Consider the following 27,766-nt stretch of genomic DNA (forward strand, 5'->3'; position numbering starts at 1 on the left):
ATGTGAGTAAAAAGCTTTTAATCCTTATTAAATCCATATTTTTCTTGTAGAATTTTATTTTAACATCTTAGGCCTCATTCAGATGTCGATCTTTTCCACATAAAAGAAAAATGGACAGATTGTTCTGATCAGACTTTGGTCAGAGTTTGGTAGGAGCGTCATCCGCTTTTGTCGTACGTGGAGAGAGAAAAAAAGCTTCTTCATCTTCTTCTTTCTCTCGGACTGCACTCGGATGTCATCCGAGTGTAGTCTGATATTTTTCTCGGACCCACAGATTTGCATTTTCGGATCCAAATCGGACGTGTCTCTGATATTTTCCGCAGACCACTTGTTTCGAGCAGAAAGTTGGGCATGTGAACATCCCCATAGAATATCACAGGTACAAGTGCTAGCCGTGAAAACAAAACAGCGGATAGAACTCTTACGAGAAACACTGATGTGTGAATGAGGGCTTGAAGTTTTAGCAAGTGCAGGGGGAAAGAGCGCTGCACTTCCAGCTCTCCTGCCTCTCTCCCTTTTCCCCGCTCATCTGCGGTCTCTGACGGACAGGTCTCTCTTTTCTCAGTGAGCTGCTTCCACCGCCCATCCACAGGCGCCATCATTGCACTGGGATCCTCTCCTTGAATCATCCCCTAAATAAATCAAATGCGTAGACCGGTCTGGGGGGCCGACGAGCGCTGTCCGTTCTGTTGGTTTCACTGGGAACAACCTGTAATAATGAAGAAGAAAAAAAATAGTTATAATCCATAACACAGGACTATGTGTCCTAAAAAGACATAGGTGATTGTAACCCAAGCCTGATGTAGAAGGATTCCATCCATCCAAGAAGACATGGGAACGGTTACCATGGAAACAGAGACGTCTTCCATCCATCAGACCCTCCAATATACTAAAAGTGGGGGGGGGGGGTTAAAAAAAATTAAAGCTTTAATGGAGAAATAGGAAGTGGAATATAATCGAGGTTAAAGGGAAGAACGCGTCTAAAGTACGTATCAACCTCCATTCTCATCCTCTTCTGATCAAAGATCACTTCAATTCTGTCGAGAAGACATGAAACTACTGTCAGGGTTCAATCTCTACTCCTGTGATTTCCTATTAAATCCAACCATCTCTGCAGCCTTTCTACCCTAGTGATCTACGTACGCAGGCGCATATGTCCTTATAACCGCAGCGTACGCCCATTAATTATGCTTTATTTGTTTAGGACCTGCACATCTTACAGCGATGTGTAGAATATTTAATCATCCGCTCGTGTCCTTGGCTCGGCTGAGCCTACGGCCCAATCCAACCAGATATACTACTACAACCATTATCCCGATGCCTCAAGAATAGCTGTAAAATACAGCATCTGGAATTCAATGCTGCTAACCTTTAATTTTTTTTTTTGTTCTGGACAATTTTTTTTTTAAATCACAGATAATAAAAAAATATATATATAATAATAATATATATTATTACTATTATCTCTGATTTAAAAAAAATCTGTCAGGGATATAAAATATTATATATATATATATATATATATATATATATATATTTTTTTTTTTATCATGGACACTTTTTTTAATCCCAGATAATAATAATAATAATTTATTATTATTATATATTTTTTTATTTTATTTTTTTCAGACAACCATAAAAATGATTAAGAATGGAAGTATTGGCTCAATATACCGATATCAGTACATAACTAGGATTTACTGTAAGCTGTAAAATGATGATAATTACAATCACAGTGATCTGAGCTAGTACCACCAGCCTCAATAAAGAAAAAAAAATCTGGCCATGGAAATAGGTCTTGTCTATGCAGGATGGTTATCAACCATTACGGAATCCGATGGGAAGATACTCTGTGTGCTTACATATGCTATCAGAGGGGTGCAAGATATAGTGAGGTCTCTCTTAGGTCACTTCTATGGGCATGATACCATCTTGGAGGTTAAATGGAGTGTGGGAATATGTCAACAGAAAATGACTTATTGTTTGGGCTTACATTTATTTGTTTGCAATATTTTTCCCCCCTATATCATAATGTTTATTACAAATAAAAATTGGAAATCTACACAACGGCCACTGGGGCTTTTTTAGATTCTAACTTCCTGTTGTTTCAGGAAATTGACATGTACATTAGGAGCAATAGACCCTATTGCTCCCAATTGAAGCATCTAATGAGTGTGTACAAAAGTCACTGGGAAGGAAGGAGGATCAGTTGAGCTGTGACATCTCCTTCTGTGATTGGTCAATCCTGTGTTATCTACTGTATATAGAGGTGTTAGCAGTCATTGTACAGGAGGAGGAGGAGGTGAGCTGTGACATATACTGTGATTGGTGTATCCTGTGTTATCAGCTGTGTATAGAGGTGTTATCAGTCATTCTACAGGAGGGTAGAAGGTGAGCTGTCACATGTATTGTGAATGGTGGATCCTGTGTTATCTACTGTATATAGAGGTGTTATCAGTCATTGCATAGGAGGAAGAGGTGAGCTGTTACTGCACTCCGTTTGCTCCAGGGAATCCCAAGGAATCCCCGGTGATACTTATATGTTCAGGCTTGGAGCACTAGCAGTCGGCTAGCGTCTTCGCTGGTGCCCTTGGAGGACAGTTGGGGATAATCCTCTGGTGTCTGCTCAAGCTAAGTTTATCCCCTTTGTTTGTTTACCTTATTGTCTTTAGTTTGTAATGGGGCCTGTTTAGAATTACACAGGTGTTTTCATTTGTCTGCCATATCATCTTTCAGGTGCGGCTTAATATTCAGTCCCCCTGCTGGCATTTTCTGCTGGTGAAAGTGTCTTTTGGATTTTCAGACATTCTGCTGTAGTAAAGCCTGTCAGTGAAATTCCAGCTAGGGTTTATCTCTTTGTTGCTTATGTTCTTTATCCTGTCACCTTCTGGTCTATGATTAGGGCTATCCCAGCTCAGGAACCACTAAGGACTGCAGAGTTGGGATCTCTCGTCTGTACAAGAACCGACTGGGTCAGCTGCAGTTTTTTAGCTTTACCTATTATCCCGAGTGAGTTGCTACTCTAGTATAACAGGTGCTGAGCCTACTTTATAGGGTGACAGGTTCCCCTTTAAAGGATTTTTTGGGTTCTTGTCAAATTCCCTCTTCCTCCACCCCCACCTTCTTCTTTGATTGACAGGTCTTGCTTTATAGAGCCAGAGAAGGGAGGATATAGATGGAAAACAAATGGATGTGAAGGTGCCCTTAAATGTTTTGCCACGTCAAGGTTGCACCAAGCTCCTTTTTTTGGTTTGAACAGTCATTCTGTACTGACAGGCTTCCTATAAGTGTTATGTAATGATTTTAATTCCTTTCCTTCCCCATCAGGAATAAGATTTTTGATGGTTTGCTACAATTTTAGGCAATCTTGCCTATTCTCCTATGAGATAAGAACACCAGCAGCTCAAATATCTCTTCATATCTGAGGCTTTGCTACAATGTATCAGTCTGGAACACTACATGTTTAGCTCACAGAGGATTGGCTAATCTAGATACAGTCTCTACTATTTAGGTATACAATAGGTACTTATTGTGGGCAGTGATTCCATGTGGTGCGTGTTTTGGGGTTCTGCCCCTGTAATATTGTATCTGATGAAGCATAGGAAATCATTCTGGCCCTATATACGGCTCGGAGGTGGTAGGGATCTGTACGAGTACTTCTCTGTTTCCTTATGATGCGGCTGAGGTCCAGACTTCTAGTACGTCTTGTTCCGTACGGATGCAATGAATCTTTCTTTACACTGCGAAATCTTCATCCAAATTATTCCATCTATTTCCATAAATATTCCACGCGGGGCCTTTTCCCTACAGTAAGTAACAGAACACAGATGCTGTGTGTAGGAAATGGCAAGTGACAAGGTATTGAGCGAAGAATTGGAAATCAATCCCCGCTAAATGTGCATCTTAACTATAAGTGAAGAGTAGAAAACAATCCCGTTTTTATAGCCGGGGAGATAAATACTCTATTTTTTATTAGGAAAAAATTGCTTTGGACTAAATAAAGTCATTTGATTAACAAGTCAAAGCATATGGGGTATTGACATCTAGGTGGGAAGTGTATGCGGGCAGCGAGTGAGCGGCACAGACAGATTCTACCTAGAATGAACCATTGTCTGCAGGACTGGAGTAGAGGTGCCAGATTTATGAGGGGCCCCTGCCCTGTCTGTGCTCCGGTGAGGTTTATTAAGATGAAATATTGGACTGTGGCAGTGCTCAGTGTTCTGCGGAGAAATAAGACTCTGACCTTTAACCTTTGCACCCTTTTGTAGAAAATTAGCACTACATCATAATTCACACGGGGAGCAGAGGACTGAATGATATAAAGAGCTTGTCACTCATATTCCTGATATATGGAGGTATGTATTCATATAGCACATACGCTGGATGTAGCAGAGCCGGACATGGTGTTAAAAATCTATAGGGCTGCATCATGATAAATAATAGCTGCCTGCAGTCCTATGTAAAGTGCAAATAATATACCATTATAATAAACCATGTGCTCCGTGACATTTCATCTGCTCCTTGTTTTGTTGGAGGAATGAATATTTGTACATCCGCACCCCAATAATTTCTCTACTATGTATAAAAATGGGATGACCATTACTAGTGTTTCTGCAGTAGTAGCTTTTTAAGCATAAAAATTAAAGGGATTGTCTCTTCTTAATAAAGACCCATTTATGTGTGTATGCAGCTCGTTCAAAGACAAATCCAGCAATACCTTTTCATGGTAAGTCCGTTCTTCCGCTACTGAGACATCAGCATTTTAATTGATTTGCAAATAAGGCTGAAGAGCTATGGTAGATCTAAAGCCTCTATCTCTCCAGCTCAGCGCTGCCTCCTGCTTGACTGACAGCCTTTATGCGGTGTGACTTCAGGCAAGCAGAAGGAGGCGGCACTGAGCGGGGATTAGAGCTGGTGTGACAGAGGCTTCAGATCTACCATAGCTCTTCAACCTCATTTGCGTATCAATTCAAAGGCTGATTTCTCTATAACAGGAATGTGCACCTTTCCACCTACTTGTTTTCCCTCCATCTCCACCCCCTCTATTATGAGTGACAGCTCTGGCTTTAAAGAATCAGAGATGGGTGGAGATAGATGAAAAGCAAGTAGGGAAGGTGCACTGTACTGTTTGGCTACACCAAGGGTGCACCGAGCGCCTGTGCTTGATTTGAGCAGTCTTTCTGTTCTGTATTTTCTGCAGGCTTTCCGCAGCAGTAACATACATAAAAATACCTATAAATTGCGCAGATATTATTGAATTTTCTGCTGTACAATTGCTACAGAAATATGCATTGCAAATGAGGATATCTAACAGCAGCATTCCTTTCAGAGGTAGCTTCATTTGATGCTGTTAACAGCTTAGCAGCAAAAGAAACAAGCATTCCTCACATGTATTAAAGCTGTCAAACAGTCGCAAATCATGCACACGGGAGTGATTCAAACATATCACCGAGTATGCTGAAGATACTCGGTACTCGCCCGAGCATACTCGCCAAAAGGGTTAACCGAACATACATGCTCATCACTACATCTAACCTGTACACTGCCTGGACATAATATTGCACACCTGATCGGCACACCGCCTGTACTTACCAGAGCACACCTGATGTGTACACCGCCTATACATAACACAGCACACCTGACCTGCACACCGCCTGCATTTACCACAGCACACCTGACGTGTACACTGCCTGTACGTAACACAGCAAACTCGACGTGTACACTGCCTGTACGTAACACAGCACAGCCGACATGTACAAAGCCTGTACATAACAAAGCACACTTGATATGAACTGACTGTATATAAACACGTGTACACACTAGCTGTATATAGTTATACATAACACAGCACAACCGATGTGTACACCGTCTGCACGTAACAGCACAGCTGATGTGTACACCGCCTGCACGTAACAGCACAACCGATGTGTACACAGCCTGTACGTAACACCGCACACCTGACCTGTACACCGCCTATACATAACACAGCACAGCCGACGTGTACACCGCCTGTACATAACATAGCACACCTGACATGTACACTGGCTGTACATAACACGGCACACTTGACCTGTGCATTGCCTGTACTTACCACTGCACACCTGACATGTACACTGCTTGTACGTGACATAGCACACCTGACCTGTACACCGCCTATACCTACCACAGTGCATCTTACCTGTACAGCGCCTGTATGCAACATGGCACACCCAACGTGTACACTACCTGTACCTAACATGGCACACCCAATGTGTACACTGTCTGTACATAACATAGCACACCTGACGTGTACACTGGCTGTACGTAACACGGCACACATGACCTGTACACTGCCTAAACGTAACACATCACAGCCGACGTGTACACCGCCTGTACGTAACACAGCCCACCTGACGTGTACACTGGCTGTACGTAACACGGCACACATGACCTGTACATTGCCTGTACGTAACACATCACAGCCGATGTGTACACTGCCTATACGTAACAGCACGGACGACGTGTACACCGCCTGTATGTAACACCGCACACCTGACCTGTACATTTCCTGTACGTAACCCAGCACACCTGACCTGTACACTGCCTGTACATAACACAGCACACCTGACCTGTACATCGTCTGTACGTAACACATCACAGCTGACGTGTACACCGCCTGTATGTAACACATCAGTCGACGTGTACACCGCCTGTACGTAACCCAGCACATCTGACCTGTACATTGCCTGTACATAACACAGCACACCTGATGTGTACATCGCCTGTACGTAACAGCACAGCCGACGTGTACACCGCCTGTAACACAGCACACCTGACCTCTACACCTCCTGTACGTAACACAGCAAAGCCGACTTGTACACCGCCTGTACATAGCATAGCACACCTGACGTGTACACTGGCTGTACATAACACTGCACACTTGACCTGTACATTGCCTGTACTTACCACTGCACACCTGACATGTACACCACCTATACCTACCACAGAGCATCTGACCTGTACAGCGCCTGTATGCAACATGGCACACCCAAAGTGTACACTACCTGTACATAACATGGCACACCTGATATGAACTGGCTGTATATAAACATGTGTACACACTAGCTGTATATAGTTATACAATGCTCAAAAAAATAAAGGGAACACTCAAATAACACCTCCTAGATCTGAATGAATGAAATATTCTCATTGAATACTTTGTTCTGTACAAAGTTGAATGTGCTGACAACAAAATCACACAAAAATCATCAATGGAAATCAAATTTATTAACCAATGTAGGCCTGGATTTGGAGTCAACCCCAAAATTAAAGTGGAAAAACACACTACAGGCTGATCCAACTTTGATGTAATGTCCTTAAAACAAGTCAAAATGAGGCTCAGTATTGTGTGTGGCCTCCACGTGCCTGTATGACCTCCCTACAACACCTGGGCATGCTCCTGATGAGGTTGCGGATGGTCTCCCGTGGGATCTCCTCCAGGATGGCACATCAATGCGATCTGTGGCAAGAAGGTTTGCTGTGTCTGTCAGCGTAGTGTCCAGAGGCTGGAGGCGCTACCAGGAGACAGGCCAGTACACCAGGAGACGTGGAGGGGCCGTAGGAGGGCAACAACCCAGCAGCAGGACCGCTACCTCCTCCTCTGTGCAAAGAGGAACAGGAGGAGCGCTGCCAGAGCCCTGCAAAATGACCTCCAGCAGGCCACAAATGTGCATGTGTCTGCTCAAACGGTTAGAAACTGACTCCATGAGGGTGGTATGAGGGCCTGACATCCACAGATGGGGGTTGTGCTCACAGCCCAACACCGTGCAGGATGCTTGGCATTTGCCACAGAACACCAGGATTGGCAAAGTCGCCACTGGCGCCCTGTGCTCTTCACAGATGAAAGCAGGTTCACACTGAGCACATGTGACAGACGTGACAGAGTCTGGAGACGCCGTGGAGAGCGATCTGCTGCCTGCAACATCCTTCAGCATGACCAGTTGGCAGTGGGTTAGTAATTGTGTGGGGTGGCATTTATTTGGAGGGCCGCACAGCCCTCCATGTGCTCGCCAGAGGTAGCCTGACTGCCATTAGGTACCGAGATGAGATCCTCAGACCCCTTGTGAGACTATATGCTGGTGCGGTTGGCCCTGGGTTCCTCCTAATGCAGGACAATGCCAGACCTCATGTGGCTGGAGTGTGTCAGCAGTTCCTGCAAGATGAAGGCATTGAAGCTATAGACTGGCCCACCCGTTCCCCAGACCTGAATCCGATTGAGCACATCTGGGACATCATGTCTCGCTCCATCCACCAACGTCACGTCGGACCACAGACTGTTCAGGAGTTGGCGGATGCTTTAGTCCAGGTCTGGGAGGAGATCCCACAGGAGACCATCCGCAACCTCATCAGGAGCATGCCCAGGTGTTGTAGGGAGGTCATACAGGCACGTGGAGGCCACACACAATACTGAGCCTCATTTTGACTTGTTTTAAGGACATTACATCAAAGTTGGATCAGCCTGTAGTGTGTTGTTCCACTTTAATTTTGGGGGTGACTCCAAATCCAGGCCTCCATTGGTTAATAAATTTGATTTCCATTGATGATTTTTGTGTGATTTTGTTGTCAGCACATTCAACTTTGTACAGAACAAAGTATTCAATGAGAATATTTCATTCATTCAGATCTAGGATGTGTTATTTCAGTGTTCCCTTTATTTTTTTGAGCAGTGTACATAACACAGCACACCCGATGTGTACACCGTCTGTACGTAACAGCACAGCCAACGTCTACACCGCCTGTACGTAACAGCACAGCCGATGTGTACACCCCCTGTATGTAACACAGCACAGCCAACGCGTACACCGCCTGTACGTAACACAGCACAGCTGACCTGTACACTGCTTGTACATAACACAGCACACCTGACCTGTACATTGCCTGTACGTAACCAAGCACACCTGACCTGTACACTGCTTGTACATAACACAGCACACCTGACCTGTACATCGCCTGTACGTAACACATCACAGCCGACGTGTACACCGCCTGTATGTAACATAGCACAGCTGACGTGTACACCGCCTGTATGTAACACAGCACACCTGGCCCGTACGTAACCCAGCACACCTTACCTGTACACTGCCTATACGTAATACTGCACACCTGATCTTCACACCGCCTGTACACTGCCTGTATGTAATACTGCACACCTGATCTTCACACCGCCTGTACTTACCACAATACACCTAATGTGTACTCCACCTGTACGTAACACAGCACAGCCGACGTGTACACAGCCTGTACGTAACACAGCACACCTGACATGTACACCGCCTGTACTTGACACAGCACAGCCGACATGTACACTGTCTCTATGTAACACAGCACACCTGACGTGTACACTGCCTGTATGTAACACAGCACACCTAACGTATACACCGCTTGCATGTAACACAGCACACATGACGTGTACACCGCCTGTACGCAACATAGCACACCTGACCTGTACACTGCCAGTACGTAATACTGCACACCTGACCTGCACACCATCTGTACTTACCACAGCACACCCGACGTGTACACCGCCTGTACATAACACAGCACACCCGACGTGTACACCGCCTGTACATAACATAGCACACCTGACGTGTACACTATCTGTACGTAACATGGCACACCTGAACTGTACATTGCCTGTATCTACCACAGCACACATAACCTGTACACCGCCTGTACGTAACACGGCACACCCATCGTGTACACTGCCTGTACGTAACACGGCACACCCAGCGTGTACACTGCCTGTACGTAACAAGGCACACCTGATATGAACTGGCTGTATATAAACATGTGAACACTCTAGCTCTATGTAGTTATACATAACACAGCACAGCCGATGTGTACACTGATTGTATTTAACAGCACACCTGACCTGTACGTAACACAGCACACCTGACCTGTACATCGCCGGTATATAACATAACACAGCACACCTGACCTGCACACCGCCTGTACGTAACACAACACAGCCGACGTGTACACAGCCTGTACGTAGCACAGCTGGCGTGTACACCGCCTGTACGTAACACGACACACCCATCGTGTACACTGCCTGTACGTAACACGGCACACCCAGCGTGTACACTGCCTGTACGTAACACGGCACACCTGATATGAACTGGCTGTATATAAACATGTGAACACTCTAGCTCTATATAGTTATACATAGCACAGCACAGCCGATGTGTACACTGATTGTATTTAACAGCACACCTGACCTGTACGTAACACAGCACACCTGACCTGTACATCACCTGTATATAACATAACACAGCACACCTGACCTGCACACCGCCTGTACGGAACACAACACAGCCAACGTGTACACAGCCTGTACGAATCACAGCTGGCGTGTACACCGCCTGTACGTAACACAGCACACCTGACCTGTACATTGCCTGTACGTAATACTGCACACCGCCTGTACTTACCATAACACACCTGATGTGTACAACGCCTGTACATAACACAGCACACCCGACTTTTACACCGCCTGTACTTAACACAGCACAGATGACGTGTACACAGCCTGTACGTAACACAGCACACCTGACATGTACACCGCCTGTACGTAACACAGCACAGCCAACATGTACACCGCTTGTATGCAACACAGCACAGCCAATGTGCACACTGCCTGTAACACAGCACACCTGACGTGTACACTGCCTGTATGTAACACAGCACACCTGAAGTGTACACCTCTTGTATGTAATACAGCACACCTGACCTGTACATTGCCTGTACGTAACCCAGCACACCTCACCTGCACACCGCCTGTACTTACCACAACACACCTAATGTGTATGTGTATGATGTAGCCCCATCATTCTCAGAATTAGTGGAGGGTCCAGAGCACTCCTGACGTATGATCTACCTGTACACACCGCCTGTACGTAACACAGCACAGCCAACGTGTACACCGCCTGTATGTAACACAGCACACCTGACCTGTAAATTGCCTGTACGTAACCCAGCACACCTGACCTGTACACTGCTTGTACATAACACAGCACACCTGACCAGTACATCGCCTGTACGTAACACATCACAGCCGACGTGTACACCGCCTGTATGTAACATAGCACAGCTGACGTGTACACCGCCTGTATGTAACACAGCACACCAGGCCCGTATGTAACCCAGCACACCTGACCTGTACACTGCCTGTACGTAATACTGCACACCTGATCTTCACACCGCCTGTACACTGCCTGTACGTAATACTGCACACCTGATCTTCACACCGCCTGTACTTACCACGATACACCTGATGTGTACTCCGCCTGTACGTAACAGCACAGCCGACGTGTACACAGCCTGTACGTAACACAGCACACCTGACATGTACACTGCCTGTACGTGAAACAGCACAGCCGACGTGTACACTGCCTCTATGTAACACAGCACAGCTGACGTGTACACCTCCTGTACGTAACAGCACAGCCGACGTTTACACCGCCTGTACGTAACACAGCACACCTGACGTGTACACCGCCTGTACGTAACACAGCACAGCCGACGTGTACACCGCCTGTACGTAACATAGCACACCTGACCTGTACACTGTCAGTACGTAATACTGCACACCTGACCTGCTCACCACCTGTACTTACCACAGCACACCCGACGTGTACACCGCCTCTACATAACACAGCACACCCGACGTGTACACCGCCTGTACATCACATAGCACACCTGACGTGTACACTATCTGTACGTAACACGGCACACCTGAACTGTACATTGCCTGTATCTACCACAGCGCACATAACCTGTACACCGCCTGTATGTAACATGGCACACCCATCGTGTACACTGCCTGTACGTAACACGGCACACCCAGCGTGTACACTGCCTGTATGTAACACAGCACACCTGAAGTGTACACCTCTTGTATGTAATACAGCACACCTGACCTGTACACCGCCTGTATGTAACACAGCAACGCCGATGTGTACACAGCCTGTACGTAACAGCACAGCCAACGTGTACACTGCCTATACGTTACACAGCACCCCTGACGTGTACACCACCTCTACGTAACACAGCACAGCCGACGTGTACACCGCCTGTACATAACAATGCACACCTGACCTGTACACTGCCCGTACTTACCACTGCACACCTGACGTGTACACTGCCTGTACGTAACACAGCACACCTGACCTGTACATCGACTGTACGTAACACAGCACACCTGACCTGCACACCGCCTGTACGTAACACAGCACAGCCGACGTGTACACAGCTTGTACGTAGCACAGCCGGCGTGTACACCGCCTGTACGTAGCACAGCCGGCGTGTACACCGCCTGTACGTAACACAGCCAACGTGTACACAGCCTGTATGTAACACAGCACACCTGACCTGCACACCGCCTGTACTTACCTCAGCTCACCTGACATGCACACCGCATGTACATAACATAGCACACCTGAAGTGTACACTATCTGTACGTAAGACTGCACACGTGAACTGTACATTGTACTTACCACTGCACACCTGATGTGTACACTGCCTGTACGTAACACAGCACACCTGACCTGTACACAACCTGTATCTACCACAGCGCACATAACCTGTACACCGCCTGTATGGAACAAAGCACACCCACCGTGTAAACTGCCAGTATGTAACACAGCACACCTGACCGGCATACTGCCTGTACTTACCACAGCACATCTGATATGTACACCGCCTGTACATAACGCAGCACACCTGACGTGTACACTATCTGTACGGAACACGGCACACCTGAACTGTACATTGCCTGTACTTACCACAGCACATCTGATGTGTACACCGCCTGTATGTAACACAGCACACCTGCCCTGTACACCGCCTGTATGTAATACGGCACACCTGACCTGTATACTGCCTATACTTCACACCTGACCTGTACATTGCCTGTACCTATCACTGCACACCTGACGTGTACACTGCCTGTACATAACACAGCACACCCGACGTGTACACTGCCTGTACGTAACATGACACACCTGATATGAACTGGCTGTATATATACACATGTACACACTAGCTGTATATAGTCATACATAACACAGCACAGCCGATGTTTACACCGCCTGTATGTAACACAGCACACTTGACCTGCACACCGCCTGTACGTAACAAAGCACAGACGACGTGTACACCACCTGTACGTAACACAGTACAGTCGACGTGTACACCGCTTGAACGTAACATGGCACACCTGACCTGTACACTGCCTGTACGTAATACTGCACACCTGACCTGCACATTGCCTGTACCTACCACTGCACACCTGATGTGTACACTGCCTGTACGTAACACAGCACACCAGACATGTACACTGCCTGTACGTAACACAGCACACCTGACGTGTACACCGCCTGTACGTAACACAGCACAGCCGACGTGTACACCACCTGTACGTAACATAGCACACCTGACCTGTACACTGTCAGTACGTAATACTGCACACCTGACCTGCACACCACCTGTACTTACCACAGCACACCCGACGTGTACACCGCCTCTACATAACACAGCACAGCCGACGTGTACACTGCCTCTATGTAACACAGCACAGCTGACGTGTACACCTCCTGTACGTAACATTACAGCCGACTTTTACACCGCCTGTACGTAACACAGCACACCTGACGTGTACACCGCCTGTACGTAACACAGCACAGCCGACGTGTACACTGTCAGTACGTAATACTGCACACCACCTGTACTTACCACAGCACACCCGTGTACACCGCCTCTACATAACACAGCACACCCGACGTGTACACCGCCTGTACATAACATAGCACACCTGACGTGTACACTATCTGTACGTAACACGGCACACCTGAACTGTACATTGCCTGTATCTACCACAGCGCACATAACCTGTACACCGCCTGTATGTAACACGGCACACCCAGCGTGTACACTGCCTGTATGTAACACAGCACACCTGAAGTGTACACCTCTTGTATGTAATACAGCACACCTGACCTGTACACAGCCTGAACGTAACACAGCACACCTGACCTGTACACCGCCTGTATGTAACACAGCAACGCCGATGTGTACACCGCCTGTATGTAACAGCACAGCCAACGTGTACACTGCCTATACGTTACACAGCACCCCTGACGTGTACACCACCTCTACGTAACACAGCACAGCCGACGTGTACACCGCCTGTACATAACAATGCACACCTGACCTGTGCACTGCCCGTACTTACCACTGCACACCTGACGTGTACACTGCCTGTACGTAACACAGCACACCTGACCTGCACATCGCCTGTACGTAACACAGCACACCTGACCTGCACACCGCCTGTACGTAACACAGCACAGCCGACGTGTACACAGCTTGTACGTAGCACAGCCGGCGTGTACACCGCCTGTACGTAACACAGCCAACGTGTACACAGCCTGTATGTAACACAGCACACCTGACCTGCACACCGCCTGTACTTACCTCAGCTCACCCGACATGTACACCGCATGTACATAACATAGCACACCTGAAGTGCACACTATCTGTACGTAACACGGCACACCTGAACTGTACATTGTACTTACCACTGCACACCTGACGTGTACACTGCCTGTACGTAACACAGCACACCTGACCTGTACACAACCTGTATCTACCACAGCGCACATAACCTGTACACCGCCTGTATGGAACAAAGCACACCCACCGTGTAAACTGCCAGTATGTAACACAGCACGCCTGACCTGCATACTGCCTGTACTTACCACAGAACATCTGATATGTACACCGCCTGTACATAACGCAGCACACCTGACGTGTACACTATCTGTACGGAACACGGCACACCTGAACTGTACATTGCCTGTACTTGCCACAGCACATCTGATGTGTACACCGCCTATATGTAACACAGCACACCTGCCCTGTACACCGCCTGTATGTAACACGGCACACCTGACCTGTATACTGCCTATACTTCACACCTGACCTCTACATTGCCTGTACCTACCACTGCACACCTGACGTGTACACTGCCTGTACGTAACACAGCACACCCGACGTGTACACTGCCTGTACGTAACACGACACACCTGATATGAACTGGCTGTATATATACACATGTACACACTAGCTGTATATAGTCATACATAACACAGCACAGCCGATGTTTACACCGCCTGTATGTAACACAGCACACTTGACCTGCACACCGCCTGTACGTAACAAAGCACAGACGACGTGTACACCACCTGTACGTAACACAGTACAGTCGACGTGTACACCGCTTGTATGTAACACAGCACAGCTGACGTGTACACCACCTGAACGTAACATGGCACACCTGACCTGTACACTGCCTGTACGTAATACTGCACACCTGACCTGCACATTGCCTGTACCTACCACTGCACACCTGATGTGTACACTGCCTGTACGTAACACAGCACACCAGACATGTACACTGCCTGTACGTAACACAGCACACCAGACGTGTACACTGCCTGTACGTAACACAGCACACCTGACCTGTACACTGCCTGTATCTACCACAGCACACCTGACCTGTAAACCGTCTGTACGTAACACAGAAAACCTGATATGAACTGGCTGTATATAAACACGTGTACACACTGACTTTATATAGTTAGGTCCAGAAATATTTGCACAGTGACTGAATCTTTGTGATTTCAGCTCTGCAGGCCACTATTGTTGATTTAAAATGAAACAACTGAGATGCAATTAAAGTGGAGACTTTCATATTAAATTAAAGGGGTTGAACAAAAATGTCCTGTGAAAAATTTAGGAATTGCAACTATTTTTCTACAAAGCCTCCTCATTACAGGGGCTCAAAAGTAATTGGACAAATTAACTTTACCATAAATACAATGTTCATTTTTAATACTTTGTAGAGAATCCTTTGCAGCAATGAAGTCTTACGGTCATGGATGTCACCACCGCTGATTTCCTCCATTGTGAGGCTTTGCTGCCTTTACTGCAGTGACTTCAGTTGTTGCTTGTTTGTGGGTCTTTCTTCCTTTAGCTTTGTTTTGTGCATATGAAATGGTCCTCGATGGGCTGAGATGTGGTGATGACTCGGCCATTGCAGAATATTGCACTTCTTTGCTTTCGCAGGATGTTTTGGATCATTGTCCATCTGTCGTGTGAAGCACCGTCCAATCAACCTTGCTGCATTTGGTTGAATCTGAGCAGAAAGTATCGCCCTGTACACACAGGATTCATCTGGCTGTTTCTGTCTTCAGTCACGTCATCCATAACCACTAGTGACTCGGTGCCACTGGAAGCCTTACATGCCCGCACCATCACATCGCCTCTGCCATGTGTTAGAGGATGTGCTGTACCAAGAATCAGGGGCCGTTCCAAACCTTCTCCATACTGTCTTCTTCCCATCATTCTGGTATAGGTTGATCTTAAATTCAGCTTTTCTAGAACTGGACGGCTTCTTTAAATGTTTTTTTTTTGGCAAAGTCTAATCTGGCCTTTTTATTTTTAGGGCTGATTAATGGTTTACACCTTATGGTGAACCCTCTGTATTTACTCTCATGAAGTCTTCTCTTTATGGTAGACTTAGAAACTGAAACACTGACTTCCTGGAGAGAGTTCTTCACTTGGGTGGATGTTGTGAAGGGGTTTTTCTTCACCATGGAAAGGATTCTGCGATCATCCACCACTGTCTTCTGTGGATGTCCAGGCTCCCAAGATCACCAGTACGCCCTCTTTTTTTAGCAGAATTTTCCAAACTGTTGATTTAGCCACTTCTCACATTTCTCCTGACGCTCTGATGGATTTGTTCTTCTTTTTCTCTTCCATTGAGAGCTCCTTTGTCTGCATGTTTTGGGTTCACAGCAACAGCTTCCAAATGCAAATGCAGCACCTGGAATCAGCTCCAGCCCTTTTGGCTGCTTAATTCATGATGGACTCATGAGGGTAAATCCCATAGAGCCCATTAAAGATCGTCGGAGACAATTGTCCTCTTACTTTTGGTCCCTTTAAAAAGAGGTAGCTACATAATAAAGAGCTGTGATTCCTAAACCTTTACCCGACCCTCAAATTTAAAGCTGAGAGTCTGCACTTTAAGCCCATATTGACTATAGAACTGTATCTGGAATATGTTTTGGTAAACGGCTAAACTGCCAAAACTTGTAGCACTGTCCATATATTTCTGGACCTAAGTGTATACATTCACCCCCTGGCTGTATGTAACCACATGTAGATGGCGCCTGTGTAGCTGTTAGTAGCTCACTGACTATCACCTCCTTCCTCATGAACCGTTTACAGCTGTGAGCGTTTCCCTGACAACAGTGCGACGCTTTCATTCCCTCTCCACCAACCTTCTTTTTGCTTACTTCTCATTGGTTGTCTTTCCTGTCACTCAGCCAATCCTACTTCTCCATTGGCTAGTCTCATCTCTCGGGCTGGTTACTGTAGGAAGCCGTTTCCTAGGCGACCAGACTTTTCACCCTACCACCGGAAGCGGGAATGTGGAAGTAGCTAGTGATTGGTCAGTGAGACCGAAGCAGTGACGCGCGATTGGAGAGTTTTCCTGTCAGTCTCCCGCAGCGGGCTGTATAGCGGGTTGGGATGCGCTGTGGTGAGGAGCTGAGGAGAGAGTGCAGCTGCCGCCTGCAGGGATGGTGAGAGGCTCTGTGTGTGTGTGGACATGCGGTAATGTGCGTTATTTCTGTGCTCTGTCCTCCTTCCTGGGGTGCTGCAGTTTTGGGGACCGTGTGCAATTATTTATTGCCATAGTAATTCAACAAGTGCTAATAAATGGCTGAACAAAGTTTTGCAATACCAATTTGGTTTATGATCCCCATAGGTGGGGAAACATGGCCGGCACAAGGGGTCAGTAGCCCCCCGACTGCCATGACAGTCATTTTGCGCAAAGGACTACTACTCCCAGCCTCTTAAAGGTCGCTGTCCATATTGACGGTGGCGTCTAAGAGGTTGACTGGGATTTGAGCTGTGTCCCATTGCAGCAATTAGACCTGGGTGCCGGTTGTGTTACACAGCCCACGCTGTATGGTGCAGGGTGGCTTCCTGAGCCCCCTCCTTACGTGTACAGCGCCAGGCAGGGTGGGCACCGGCTCTCGCCCGTGTATGGAGGGTCATATGTCTGCTCTGTCATGAGGGTCTGTGATGCCGGCTCAGGTTAGTATCCGTGTTATGGCTGCAAGTCCCGGTCTGATCCCTATGCAGGGGCTGAAACACTATTAGTGCAACATCTGCAGTGTAAGGGGCCCAACAGCTTCTGTCACAGTATTGGCCCTTATATTGTTGTTGCCCAGGTGCCCCTTTGTCCATGTCCGCCCTTATCGCTATGATATTGGAAGTTTGGGTCATAAAACCGGCTGTCAGGCCAAGAGATGCAGCCATAATATTGAGATTTAAAAGCAATGCACATTACAGCCGATTGAGACCAAAGGATGTAATCACACTTAGTGCTCATTCTCACGTCCGGTTTTGACATGCGACTGTTATTTGTTATCTTTTCCGTACCCATGATAGTCTATGGGGCTGTTCACGAGTCAGATCTTTTCCTCGGAGCATGTAAAATCACTGAGACCTGTCCATATTGATCCGAGTGGCGTATCAAAATTGGGAATGCAAGTCTGTGAAAAAATTGGACCACACTCTGATGACATCCATTTTTCTCTGACATGAGCAGGTGGAGAAACTTTTTGTTTGTTTTTTTTCTCATCAGTGAAACTCTCATATGTCAAAAATACTGACTCCCCATAGTGACTGATTGCAGCATCCACTAGTTTGCTCTGTTACATGGACCTGGCTACTGCACTCCTCTAGGATGCAGATGATCAATGGAGCTGTGGACCTGACAGCTCTGAGTTTTTGTACAGCCAGGTCCCCTAATTTTTAGGTTAGGGCAACACTGGACCCATGACATAAATGTTGCAATAGTGGAGGTCTGAAAGAGGAATATGGTTATCATAAATGGGTCAGATTTTCATTGAAACAGAATAGTCTTCTATAGAACAAATCTGTTACCACTCAGATCCGCTATATGATTTGGTGCGTAGTCACGTAAGGGGATAGATCACACTCCTAATATAAATCCCAGGAAAGTTCTCTGTAAGTTATGTTTGTGAAATGCTTCTATTTCTAATTTTTCAGCCAATGACCAGTGCATAACTCCAAAAAGCCACAATTCAGTCTAGGACCAAAGAATACTTTATTCATTGCTGCATTGATTACTGGTTGTAAAGAAGAACATCATGGAGATCCGGAGAGACAATGACTTACAGGTCAGTACGTGATGTGCCCACCAACCAGGGCCTTGTGTTTATTAATCAGCATTAATAGTAAAGAGAAAGTTCATGCACTGTTCATCCTGGGTGCACGTTCCCTGAAAAACAATACTGCAGCAACTTGTAGAGGGCGGCACTGAATATACTTCACAACACTTTTTAATTTTTTAATTATTCATTAAATTCCTAAGTTTCATACACGTGCAGATGATGATGGGAAAGTAGAATTCAGCAATGTTTCAGGTGTTTTACCCTTCATAAGGAGATTGAGAGAAGAGATTGCACAGTCTGCGGTTGTATTCTGCCAGAGAGGTAGTCTGGAATATGTCACATCTGCTACTACCTCTCCAACCGGTGTCCTACAGGGGGAATACAACACTGTCTATGGACTCACGAGTGAACCTACCTCCTCTCCTTTCAGCCTTCTCATGGCTGACAAAGGTTATGACACTTGAAACGTTGCTGTATTCTACTTTTCTATCATGTGCATGTGAGATAACACTTGGATTTGACTGAAAAGTGTGTATCTAGTGCTGAGCGAAGTACTGTTCCTCTACAAGTTGCTGCATTAATCCGCTTTATTGATTTATTGTAATTGTGTTACTAATGTCAGCTTAGATCATTTACAGGAGTTTTTAAAGGGGTTCCTGTCAACAGTTTTTTGACCCCAAAGTAACATGAGCATAGTAAAGTACCTGTAATGATGATGACTTCCATACCTTTATATTACAAATCCGTGACGCCGTTGTCTTGTAATCCATTGGCTCATTCTCCTGCCTCTTTCGCCACCAGCCCTGTACAGCGATTAACAGCTCACTCGTCTCTGTGATCTGCTACCCTGGCCAACATCTTGTGCAGGCACCATTATTCTGCAGTAGCATCCTAATGAGGTTGTAAGAGCCGGGCTATCCATCTGTCACCAGGAATGATGGCGCCTGCGCAATATGTCAGTCTCTGTCACCTGATTTCCCCCATGTGAGATCTGCATTCCTGGGGGCAGCACTTGCATAGATCGATAGTCCGGCTCCCGCAACGACATTAGGACACTACTGAGAATGTGTCTTTCCCAGAATGATGAATCCTGCACGGGATGTCAGCCAGGAGAGGAGGTCACAGAGAAGAGTGACCTGTCAATCACTGTCAAGAGGCCAGAGAACTGTAAGGGAAGACCAAGCCCCTGCAGTTGGGGGCTCATTTGCATAAGAATTTGTTGATGGATTACAAGACAACGGAGACACGAATTTGAAATATAAAGTTGTGGATGTAATAATCATTACAGCAACTTTAATGTAATGATGTTATGTTGGAGTCTAAAATTCTGCTGACAGGTTCCCTTTAAACTTGGTGACCTTATGAGAAGTCAGCAATATTAGATTTTTGGGTGTCCAACTCCTGACACCCCACCAAGATGAATGAAGGGGTGTTACTTCAGCACCGGCATCCCTGTACTATCTGCCTCCCTCCTCCCGGCAGGGACGCCAATGTGTCTCTACTTCGGTCCCTGCCACGTCTGCTTCCTTCGAAGACCTGCGCACGGTGCACAGGTCTCCTGGGAGTCTGCTTAGAGCACGCGTGCTCCCCACTTCTTAAAGGGGCAGCGTGCACGCTTCTGTAATGTTCCCCAGCCAATAACTGGGAGATGTGAGAAATTTCAGGCACCCTGCCCTGTAGGGAAGTGCCTGAGCAACTTTAGTGTTTAGTGTGATTACTACTGTCTTAGTTGTAAGGTCCCCGTATATGTGTTCCCTGAACCTCATCCTAAACCCATCCTGCCAGTACCTAGTCCTGATCTGCCTAGTCCGCTCCTGTACCGCTACCCTCTCCTGCCCAGTTTTAACCTGTACCCGTGATCCCATACCTGATTCCGTCCTGTGTTTCTGAACTTGTCCTGTCTGTACCTGTTCTGGTATCCTCCTATTAACTAGTTCATTGCTGGCCTGAATGTCTGAGTCCATCCCTGCTTCCCTACCCCTTTGGGGTCAGCTGCTGCACATTCGGGGTCTGTCCTGGAATGGTAACTAGCGTTCACCTGCGGTTCAAGTCTAACCACGCCATCAGGGGCTCTAGTGACGAACCAGGTGGTCACTTAGATATGCCTCTCCAGGCTCTCCCCGGTCCGTGGCACAATGGTTCTACAACCACCAGTCGTGACAAGAAAACACTGTGGGTTGTGAAGTAGCACAATTCAAGTTCTCTCCTGTACAAGTGAATGGAAATAAGATTGTAGTACCACTCATAACCACTACACTATTCATGGCGCTGTGCCACATACGCCAGCACCAGTCACTGATCGTTGAGGATGTGAAAAAGTCACCTACAATCCCTGATTGGGGAGGATGGGAAAAAGTCACCTACAATCCCTGATTGGGGAGGATGAGAAAAAGTCACCTACAATCCCTGATTGGGGAGGATGGGAAAAAGTCACCTACTATCCCTTATCGGGGAGGATGGGAAAAAGTCACCTACAATCCCTGATCGGGTCCCACAAATCATTATCAATCGAAAGATGCATTAACAATGTTAAAGTCCTGGAATCATTTACCACAGTGGTGACCAAGCATTGTCCTTATGAGATTTATCAGCAGTGTATGGTTTTCAGAGTCCATTCACATGGTGCAGACAACTAGTGGTTTGGCTTCAATTGTACAAAAAAAACACAATTTTATTTTTTTGCTCTATAATTTTTCTGCAATGGGACAACCATATAGATGATATATTAGTTTTCTACGGTCTCACAGCTGAGATCTCTGGTGGTGTTATCTCACACTGGCTGCTAACTAATACAGCTGTGCACCTTCCCACTGGTGTGGAAAACATGTTCTGTAAGGGTCCACATGTTTTGGGATTGTGGAATATTTACACTATTTGTGGACCCCATTTGCCTTTTTTAAAGCCATTTTAATATCTGAAATAATTTCCTATATTATTCCTTATACTTTCTTTTTATAGCGTTCTAGTCCTCCTGGATGTGCATACAGGCACATGGAGGATGCATCTTAAAGGACGCATTCACTTCATTAGGAGGCCTTATGTTTATATGTTAAAAATGACAAGATCATTTATCAGTTTGGTCAAGTCAGAGCATGCCTGGATCTGGATGACTGGTCAGATCACTCCTGGGTGTACTGGTGTGTGTTAGCCATACAGTTTCTTACATGCAGACCTGCATTCTTCCTTCCCAATCTTCGGTCTCTCATTATCTAGTGGTGAGGTTGATGGGTTGTATAGCTTCGTCTTGTATATACATGGCTTGAATACTTCACATAATTGGGCTGTGTAAGATAAAGAAAAGTGTTATACACTGAGAATTCAGACAACGTTGACAAGACTCCATCCATGTGATTATTTAATCCTTCCTAAAAGGGGAGTCGGCCCCCGAAACTAAGAGTATACACTTAACACATGTAAGGGATATAGCCCCTTATAATAATCCCCTTTAGTGATTTAATCGCTGCCTCCATTCTGCAGAATCTGAAGTTTAATCAAGTATGCTAATTAGGGTGTTCCCTGGGTGTGACCAAGAGATTATAGCACTGTTGGGCCCACAGGTTTTGCATGTCCCTCGCCTTCTTTACTGGTAATTGACAGTGCTGGCAAGCACTGTCTACAGACAAAAAATTCAGGCAAGCCAGTGCTGTCATTCACCGAGAGAGAGGCAAGGACATACAAAAGCAGTGGATGGAACAGTGCACTGACCTTCTTGGCTGCACCCTAATTAGCATTTTTGATCAAACTTTAATTTCTGCAGAATGGAGGCAGCGATTACAACATTAAAGGTGAAATTTACACTTTCTCTCTCTACTGCCATTTCCTTCTATTTTTACTCTTCTTTTTTGTCTTCCTCCTTCTTTTTTTCTGTCTCCTATTCTGCGTCTAATTCTTTTTTTTTTTTCTGCTTCTAATTCTTTCTTTTTTTTTTCTCCGTCTCCTCCTCCTTCCTTTTTTTTCTCCGTCTCCTCCTCCTTCCTTTTTTTTTTTCTCCGTCTCCTCCTCCTCCTTCTTCCTTTTTTTTCTCCGTCTCCTCCTCCTCCTTCTTCCTTTTTTTTCTCCGTCTCCTCCTCCTTCCTTTTTTTTTTCCCCCCGTCTCCTCCTCCTCCTTCTTCCTTTTTTTTCTCCGTCTCCTCCTCCTCCTTCTTCCTTTTTTTTCTCCGTCTCCTCCTTCTCCTTCTTCCTTTTTTTTCTCCGTCTCCTTCTTCCTTTTTTTTCTCCGTCTCCTCCTCCTTCTTCCTTTTTTTTCTCCGTCTCCTCCTCCTTCTTCCTTTTTTTTTTCTCCGTCTCCTCCTCCTTCTTCCTTTTTTTTTCTCCGTCTCCTCCTCCTTCTTCCTTTTTTTTTCTCCGTCTCCTCCTCCTTCTTCCTTTTTTTTTTTCTCCGTCTCCTCCTCCTTCTTCCTTTTTTTTTCTCCGTCTCCTCCTCCTTCTTCCTTTTTTTTTTCTCCGTCTCCTCCTCCTTCTTCCTTTTTTTTCTCCGTCTCCTCCTCCTTCTTCCTTTTTTTTCTCCGTCTCCTCCTCCTTCTTCCTTTTTTTTCTCCGTCTCCTCCTCCTTCTTCCTTTTTTTTCTCCGTCTCCTCCTCCTTCTTCCTTTTTTTTCTCCGTCTCCTCCTCCTTCTTCCTTTTTTTTCTCCGTCTCCTCCTCCTTCTTCCTTTTTTTTCTCCGTCTCCTCCTCCTTCTTCCTTTTTTTTCTCCGTCTCCTCCTCCTTCTTCCTTTTTTTTCTCCGTCTCCTCCTCCTTCTTCCTTTTTTTTCTCCGTCTCCTCCTCCTTCTTTTTTTTTTCTCCGTCTCCTCCTCCTTCTTCCTTTTTTTTCTCCGTCTCCCTTTTTTTTTTTCTCCGTCTCCTCCTCCTTCTTCCTTTTTTTTTCTCCGTCTCCTCCTCCTTCCTTTTTTTTTTCCCCCCGTCTCCTCCTCCTTCTTCCTTTTTTTTTCTCCGTCTCCTCCTCCTCCTTCTTCCTTTTTTTTCTCCGTCTCCTCCTCCTCCTTCTTTTTTTTTTCTCCGTCTCCTCCTCCTTCCTTTTTTTTTTCCCCCCGTCTCCTCCTCCTCCTTCTTCCTTTTTTTTCTCCGTCTCCTCCTCCTCCTTCTTCCTTTTTTTTCTCCGTCTCCTCCTTCTCCTTCTTCCTTTTTTTTCTCCGTCTCCTTCTTCCTTTTTTTTCTCCGTCTCCTCCTCCTTCTTCCTTTTTTTTTCTCCGTCTCCTCCTCCTTCTTCCTTTTTTTTCTCCGTCTCCTCCTCCTTCTTTTTTTTTTCCCCGTCTCCTCCTCCTTCTTTTTTTTTCTCTCCTCTTCATCCTCTGTGCTTAGTTTATAAAGTCAATTTGGGCTGATAGACTCCCTTTTAAATATAGAGGGTCTGAAGGAGACTTGCTCCCCAATGTTATTTGTGAGACGTATGTACACCAGGTGGATATGACATATATTGATACGAGATAGTTGATTGATTGATAGAAGTGAAGAGATGAGCTGGAATACCAGATAAAGCCTATAGATGAGTGGTGTGATGGATCCATTTGCCAGACTCCTTAGATTTGCGTGGCTGCTTCTGTAACACAACATTCGTGGTCATCTAACCCTTGTAAAATGTAAATTAACCAACTCCCTTTTAGGGCAGATTCACACAGGACTGATAAATCTGTCACCGCAGATTCCTCATTTTCCATGCAGACTTTGATTTGCTGTGGATTTTATCCTATGCTTGTAATCCGTGGTAAAAAAAAATTTGTTAAAATTTCATTCACTTTTCTGCCGTTGTTACATGCTGCAAATTTTGCAACCCACAAATACGGACAGAAAGTAGCGATACACCTTGTGTGTAGCAAAAAGAGAAAGACCCTTGGTTCTTGCTACAAGGCCAGGTAATAGGAAGCTATAGAGGGGCCCGTCCTTTATTATTTGGTGTTTATGAGTAGTGGGCGAAACCTCCTGGCATGTAGAGCTACTAAACCGCCAATATCTGAAGTCTAGAGAGAGTCGTAGCATCGGCTAATGGAAGAACAAGCATTGTACAAGGACACAAGAATCAGTGCAGGACCACCTTAATGTCACTTATGTCTAGTAATGGTTATTATGTTTATTCTCTTCTTTGAAGACTGTAGGCAATAAAGCGCATAAATTGTGATGTCCTGTCCGTTATGCCCCCTCCTAGCACTTAGTGGTACAAGTACCCCCATTGTGTATGTGTGTAGGCATGGCTATGTATACACAATATATCCTTATATCTGATGAGTAGTCATGTCCTTCCTGATACTTGTTCCATGGGTCATATTAAAAGCATTTACAATGAAATTTAGAACATTAGGTGAAGGTAACCTCATCTCTAAGTACAGTACAGGGACATTCAACACCTACCTGAGTTTTTCTGCCTTCTGATTCTACATCCATAGACCTTAATATGGAGTCGTCCCCTCAGCAGATACATCTCCCGCTCTTCTGGCTAGGTTTTCTTCGGGATTTCGGAGTGTTTCTTTAGGAATTGTTGCCCCTTCATACATTTATGAGCATTTATGAAGTTAGACACTGATGTTTGGGTAAGGCCTAGCTCACAATCTCCATTTTTGCATGCGGCTGAGGTCTGGGCTCTGTGTGGTCAGCCATGTTCGTTCACCAAACTCCCCCAACCATGTCTGTATGGACCTTGTGCACTGGACACAGTCATGGGGAACACAAACTGTTCCCACAAAGCTGGAAGTTACAATTTTCCACAATGTCTTGTTCTGAAGATTAAGATTTCCCTTCACTGGAACAAAGAGTCCGAGGCCGACCCCCTGACAACAAGCCCATAGTATTACCATCCTCCACCAAATTGTACAGCGGGCACAGTGCAGTCAGGTGGGTAATGTTCTCCTGGCATTCACCAAACCCAGACTCCTCTATCAGATGCCAGGTAGAGAAGTGTGAGCCGTCACTGCACAGAACACGTCTCCTCCAGAGTCCAGTGGTGACGGCTTTACACCACTCCATCCGATGCTCAGTATTGTGCTTGGTGATGTAAGGCTGCGTGAAGGTCCTGGCGGTGGCGCAATATTCGTACTGATGTTATACCAGAGGAGCTCTGGACTCTGCAGTTATGGGGTCAGCAGAGCGTTGGTGACTTTTCTGCCCTCTGCTCATCAGCACTCGGCCCCCCGCTTTGTAACATTACGGGGAGTTGCTGCGGTTCCTTCCACTTTGCAATAATATCACTCACAGGTGGAAGATTCAGGAGGAAGAAATGTCATGAACGAATTTGTTACCCTATTACAGGACCGCACTAATATCAGGGAGCTCTGTACCATCGGCCGTTCTGTCACCTGGTAGTAAAGGCAGACGGCACGGCGGGGGCAAAGGATATACATGGGGGCAATGGGGCCGGATGTTTTGTGCCGGAGGGGGGCGAGGGGCCGGATGTTATGTGCTGAATGGGGGGGGGGGGGCGAGGGGCCGGATGTTATACAGCCGGGGGGGGGGGGCGAGGGGCCGGATGTTATACGCCCGGGGGGGGGGGTGCGAGGGGCCGGATGTTATATGCCGGAGGGGGGCGAGGGGCCGCATGTTATACACCCGGGGGGGGGGGGGAAGGCGAGGGGCCGGATGTTATATGCGGCGAGGGGCCGGATGTTATATGCCGGGGGGGGGGGCGAGGGGCTGGATGTTATATGCCGGAGGGGGGGCGAGGGGCCGGAAGAAATGTCATGAACGAACTTGTTACCCCAGTGGCTCCTATTACAGGACCGCGCTAATATCAGGGAGCTCTGTACCATCGGCCTTTTTGTCACCTGGTAGTAAAGGCTGACGGCACGGCGGGGGCAAAGGTTATATGGGGGGCGAGGGGCTGGATGTTATGTGCCGGAGGGGGGGCGAGGGGCCGGATGTTATGAGCCGGAGGGGGGGGGGGCGAGGGGCCGGATGTTATGAGCTGGAGGGGGGGCGAGGGGCCGGATGTTATGAGCCGGAGGGGGGGGCGAGGGGCCGGATGTTATGAGCCGGAGGGGGGGGCGAGGGGCCGGATGTTATGAGCCGGAGGGGGGGCGAGGGGCCGGATGTTATGAGCCGGAGGGGGGGGCGAGGGGCCGGATGTTATGAGCCGGAGGGGGGGCGAGGGGCCGGATGTTATGAGCCGGAGGGGGGGGCGAGGGGCCGGATGTTATGAGCCGGAGGGGGGGGCGAGGGGCCGGATGTTATGAGCCGGAGGGGGGGGCGAGGGGCCGGATGTTATGAGCCGGAGGGGGGGGCGAGGGGCCGGATGTTATGAGCCGGAGGGGGGGGCGAGGGGCCGGATGTTATGAGCCGGAGGGGGGGGCGAGGGGCCGGATGTTATGAGCCGGAGGGGGGGCGAGGGGCCGGATGTTATGAGCCGGAGGGGGCCGGATGTTATGAGCCGGAGGGGGGGGCGAGGGGCCGGATGTTATGAGCCGGAGGGGGGGGCGAGGGGCCGGATGTTATGAGCCGGAGGGGGGCGAGGGGCCGGATGTTATGTGGGGGGGG

The 27,766-nt window shown here is 46.9% G+C and overlaps 1 protein-coding gene and 1 long non-coding RNA gene across 7 annotated transcripts in view; one reads left to right on the forward strand and one right to left on the reverse strand.

The window, feature by feature from the left end:
• On the reverse strand, positions 1 to 26,698 carry LOC141174377 (uncharacterized). 2 transcript variants are annotated; one of them, XR_012252863.1, is made up of 3 exons: positions 25,652 to 26,694; positions 22,472 to 22,588; positions 1 to 709 (listed from the first exon to the last, which is right to left on the reverse strand). It is a non-coding gene; the product is annotated as an uncharacterized lncRNA (long non-coding RNA). The 2 variants fall into 2 exon arrangements; XR_012252862.1 differs by lacking the exon at positions 1 to 709 and adding an exon at positions 19,203 to 21,630 and having other exon boundaries at positions 21,742 to 22,588; positions 25,652 to 26,698.
• PMFBP1 (polyamine modulated factor 1 binding protein 1) overlaps positions 17,570 to 27,766 on the forward strand; it is a 99,703-nt gene continuing 89,506 nt past the window's right edge. For all 5 annotated transcript variants that reach the window (XM_073659272.1, XM_073659268.1, XM_073659269.1 and 2 more), the window contains exons 1-2: positions 17,570 to 17,684; positions 19,183 to 19,313. In XM_073659272.1, the coding sequence (XP_073515373.1) occupies positions 19,284 to 19,313 (30 nt within the window). In that variant the 5' untranslated portion in view covers positions 17,570 to 17,684; positions 19,183 to 19,283. The remainder of the gene's footprint in view (positions 17,685 to 19,182; positions 19,314 to 27,766) is intronic.

Source organism: Phyllobates terribilis, unplaced genomic scaffold (genome assembly GCF_046119375.1).
Source record: "Phyllobates terribilis strain yellow unplaced genomic scaffold, ASM4611937v1 Scaffold_13__5_contigs__length_258822181, whole genome shotgun sequence".
Lineage (NCBI taxonomy): Eukaryota > Metazoa > Chordata > Amphibia > Anura > Dendrobatidae > Phyllobates > Phyllobates terribilis.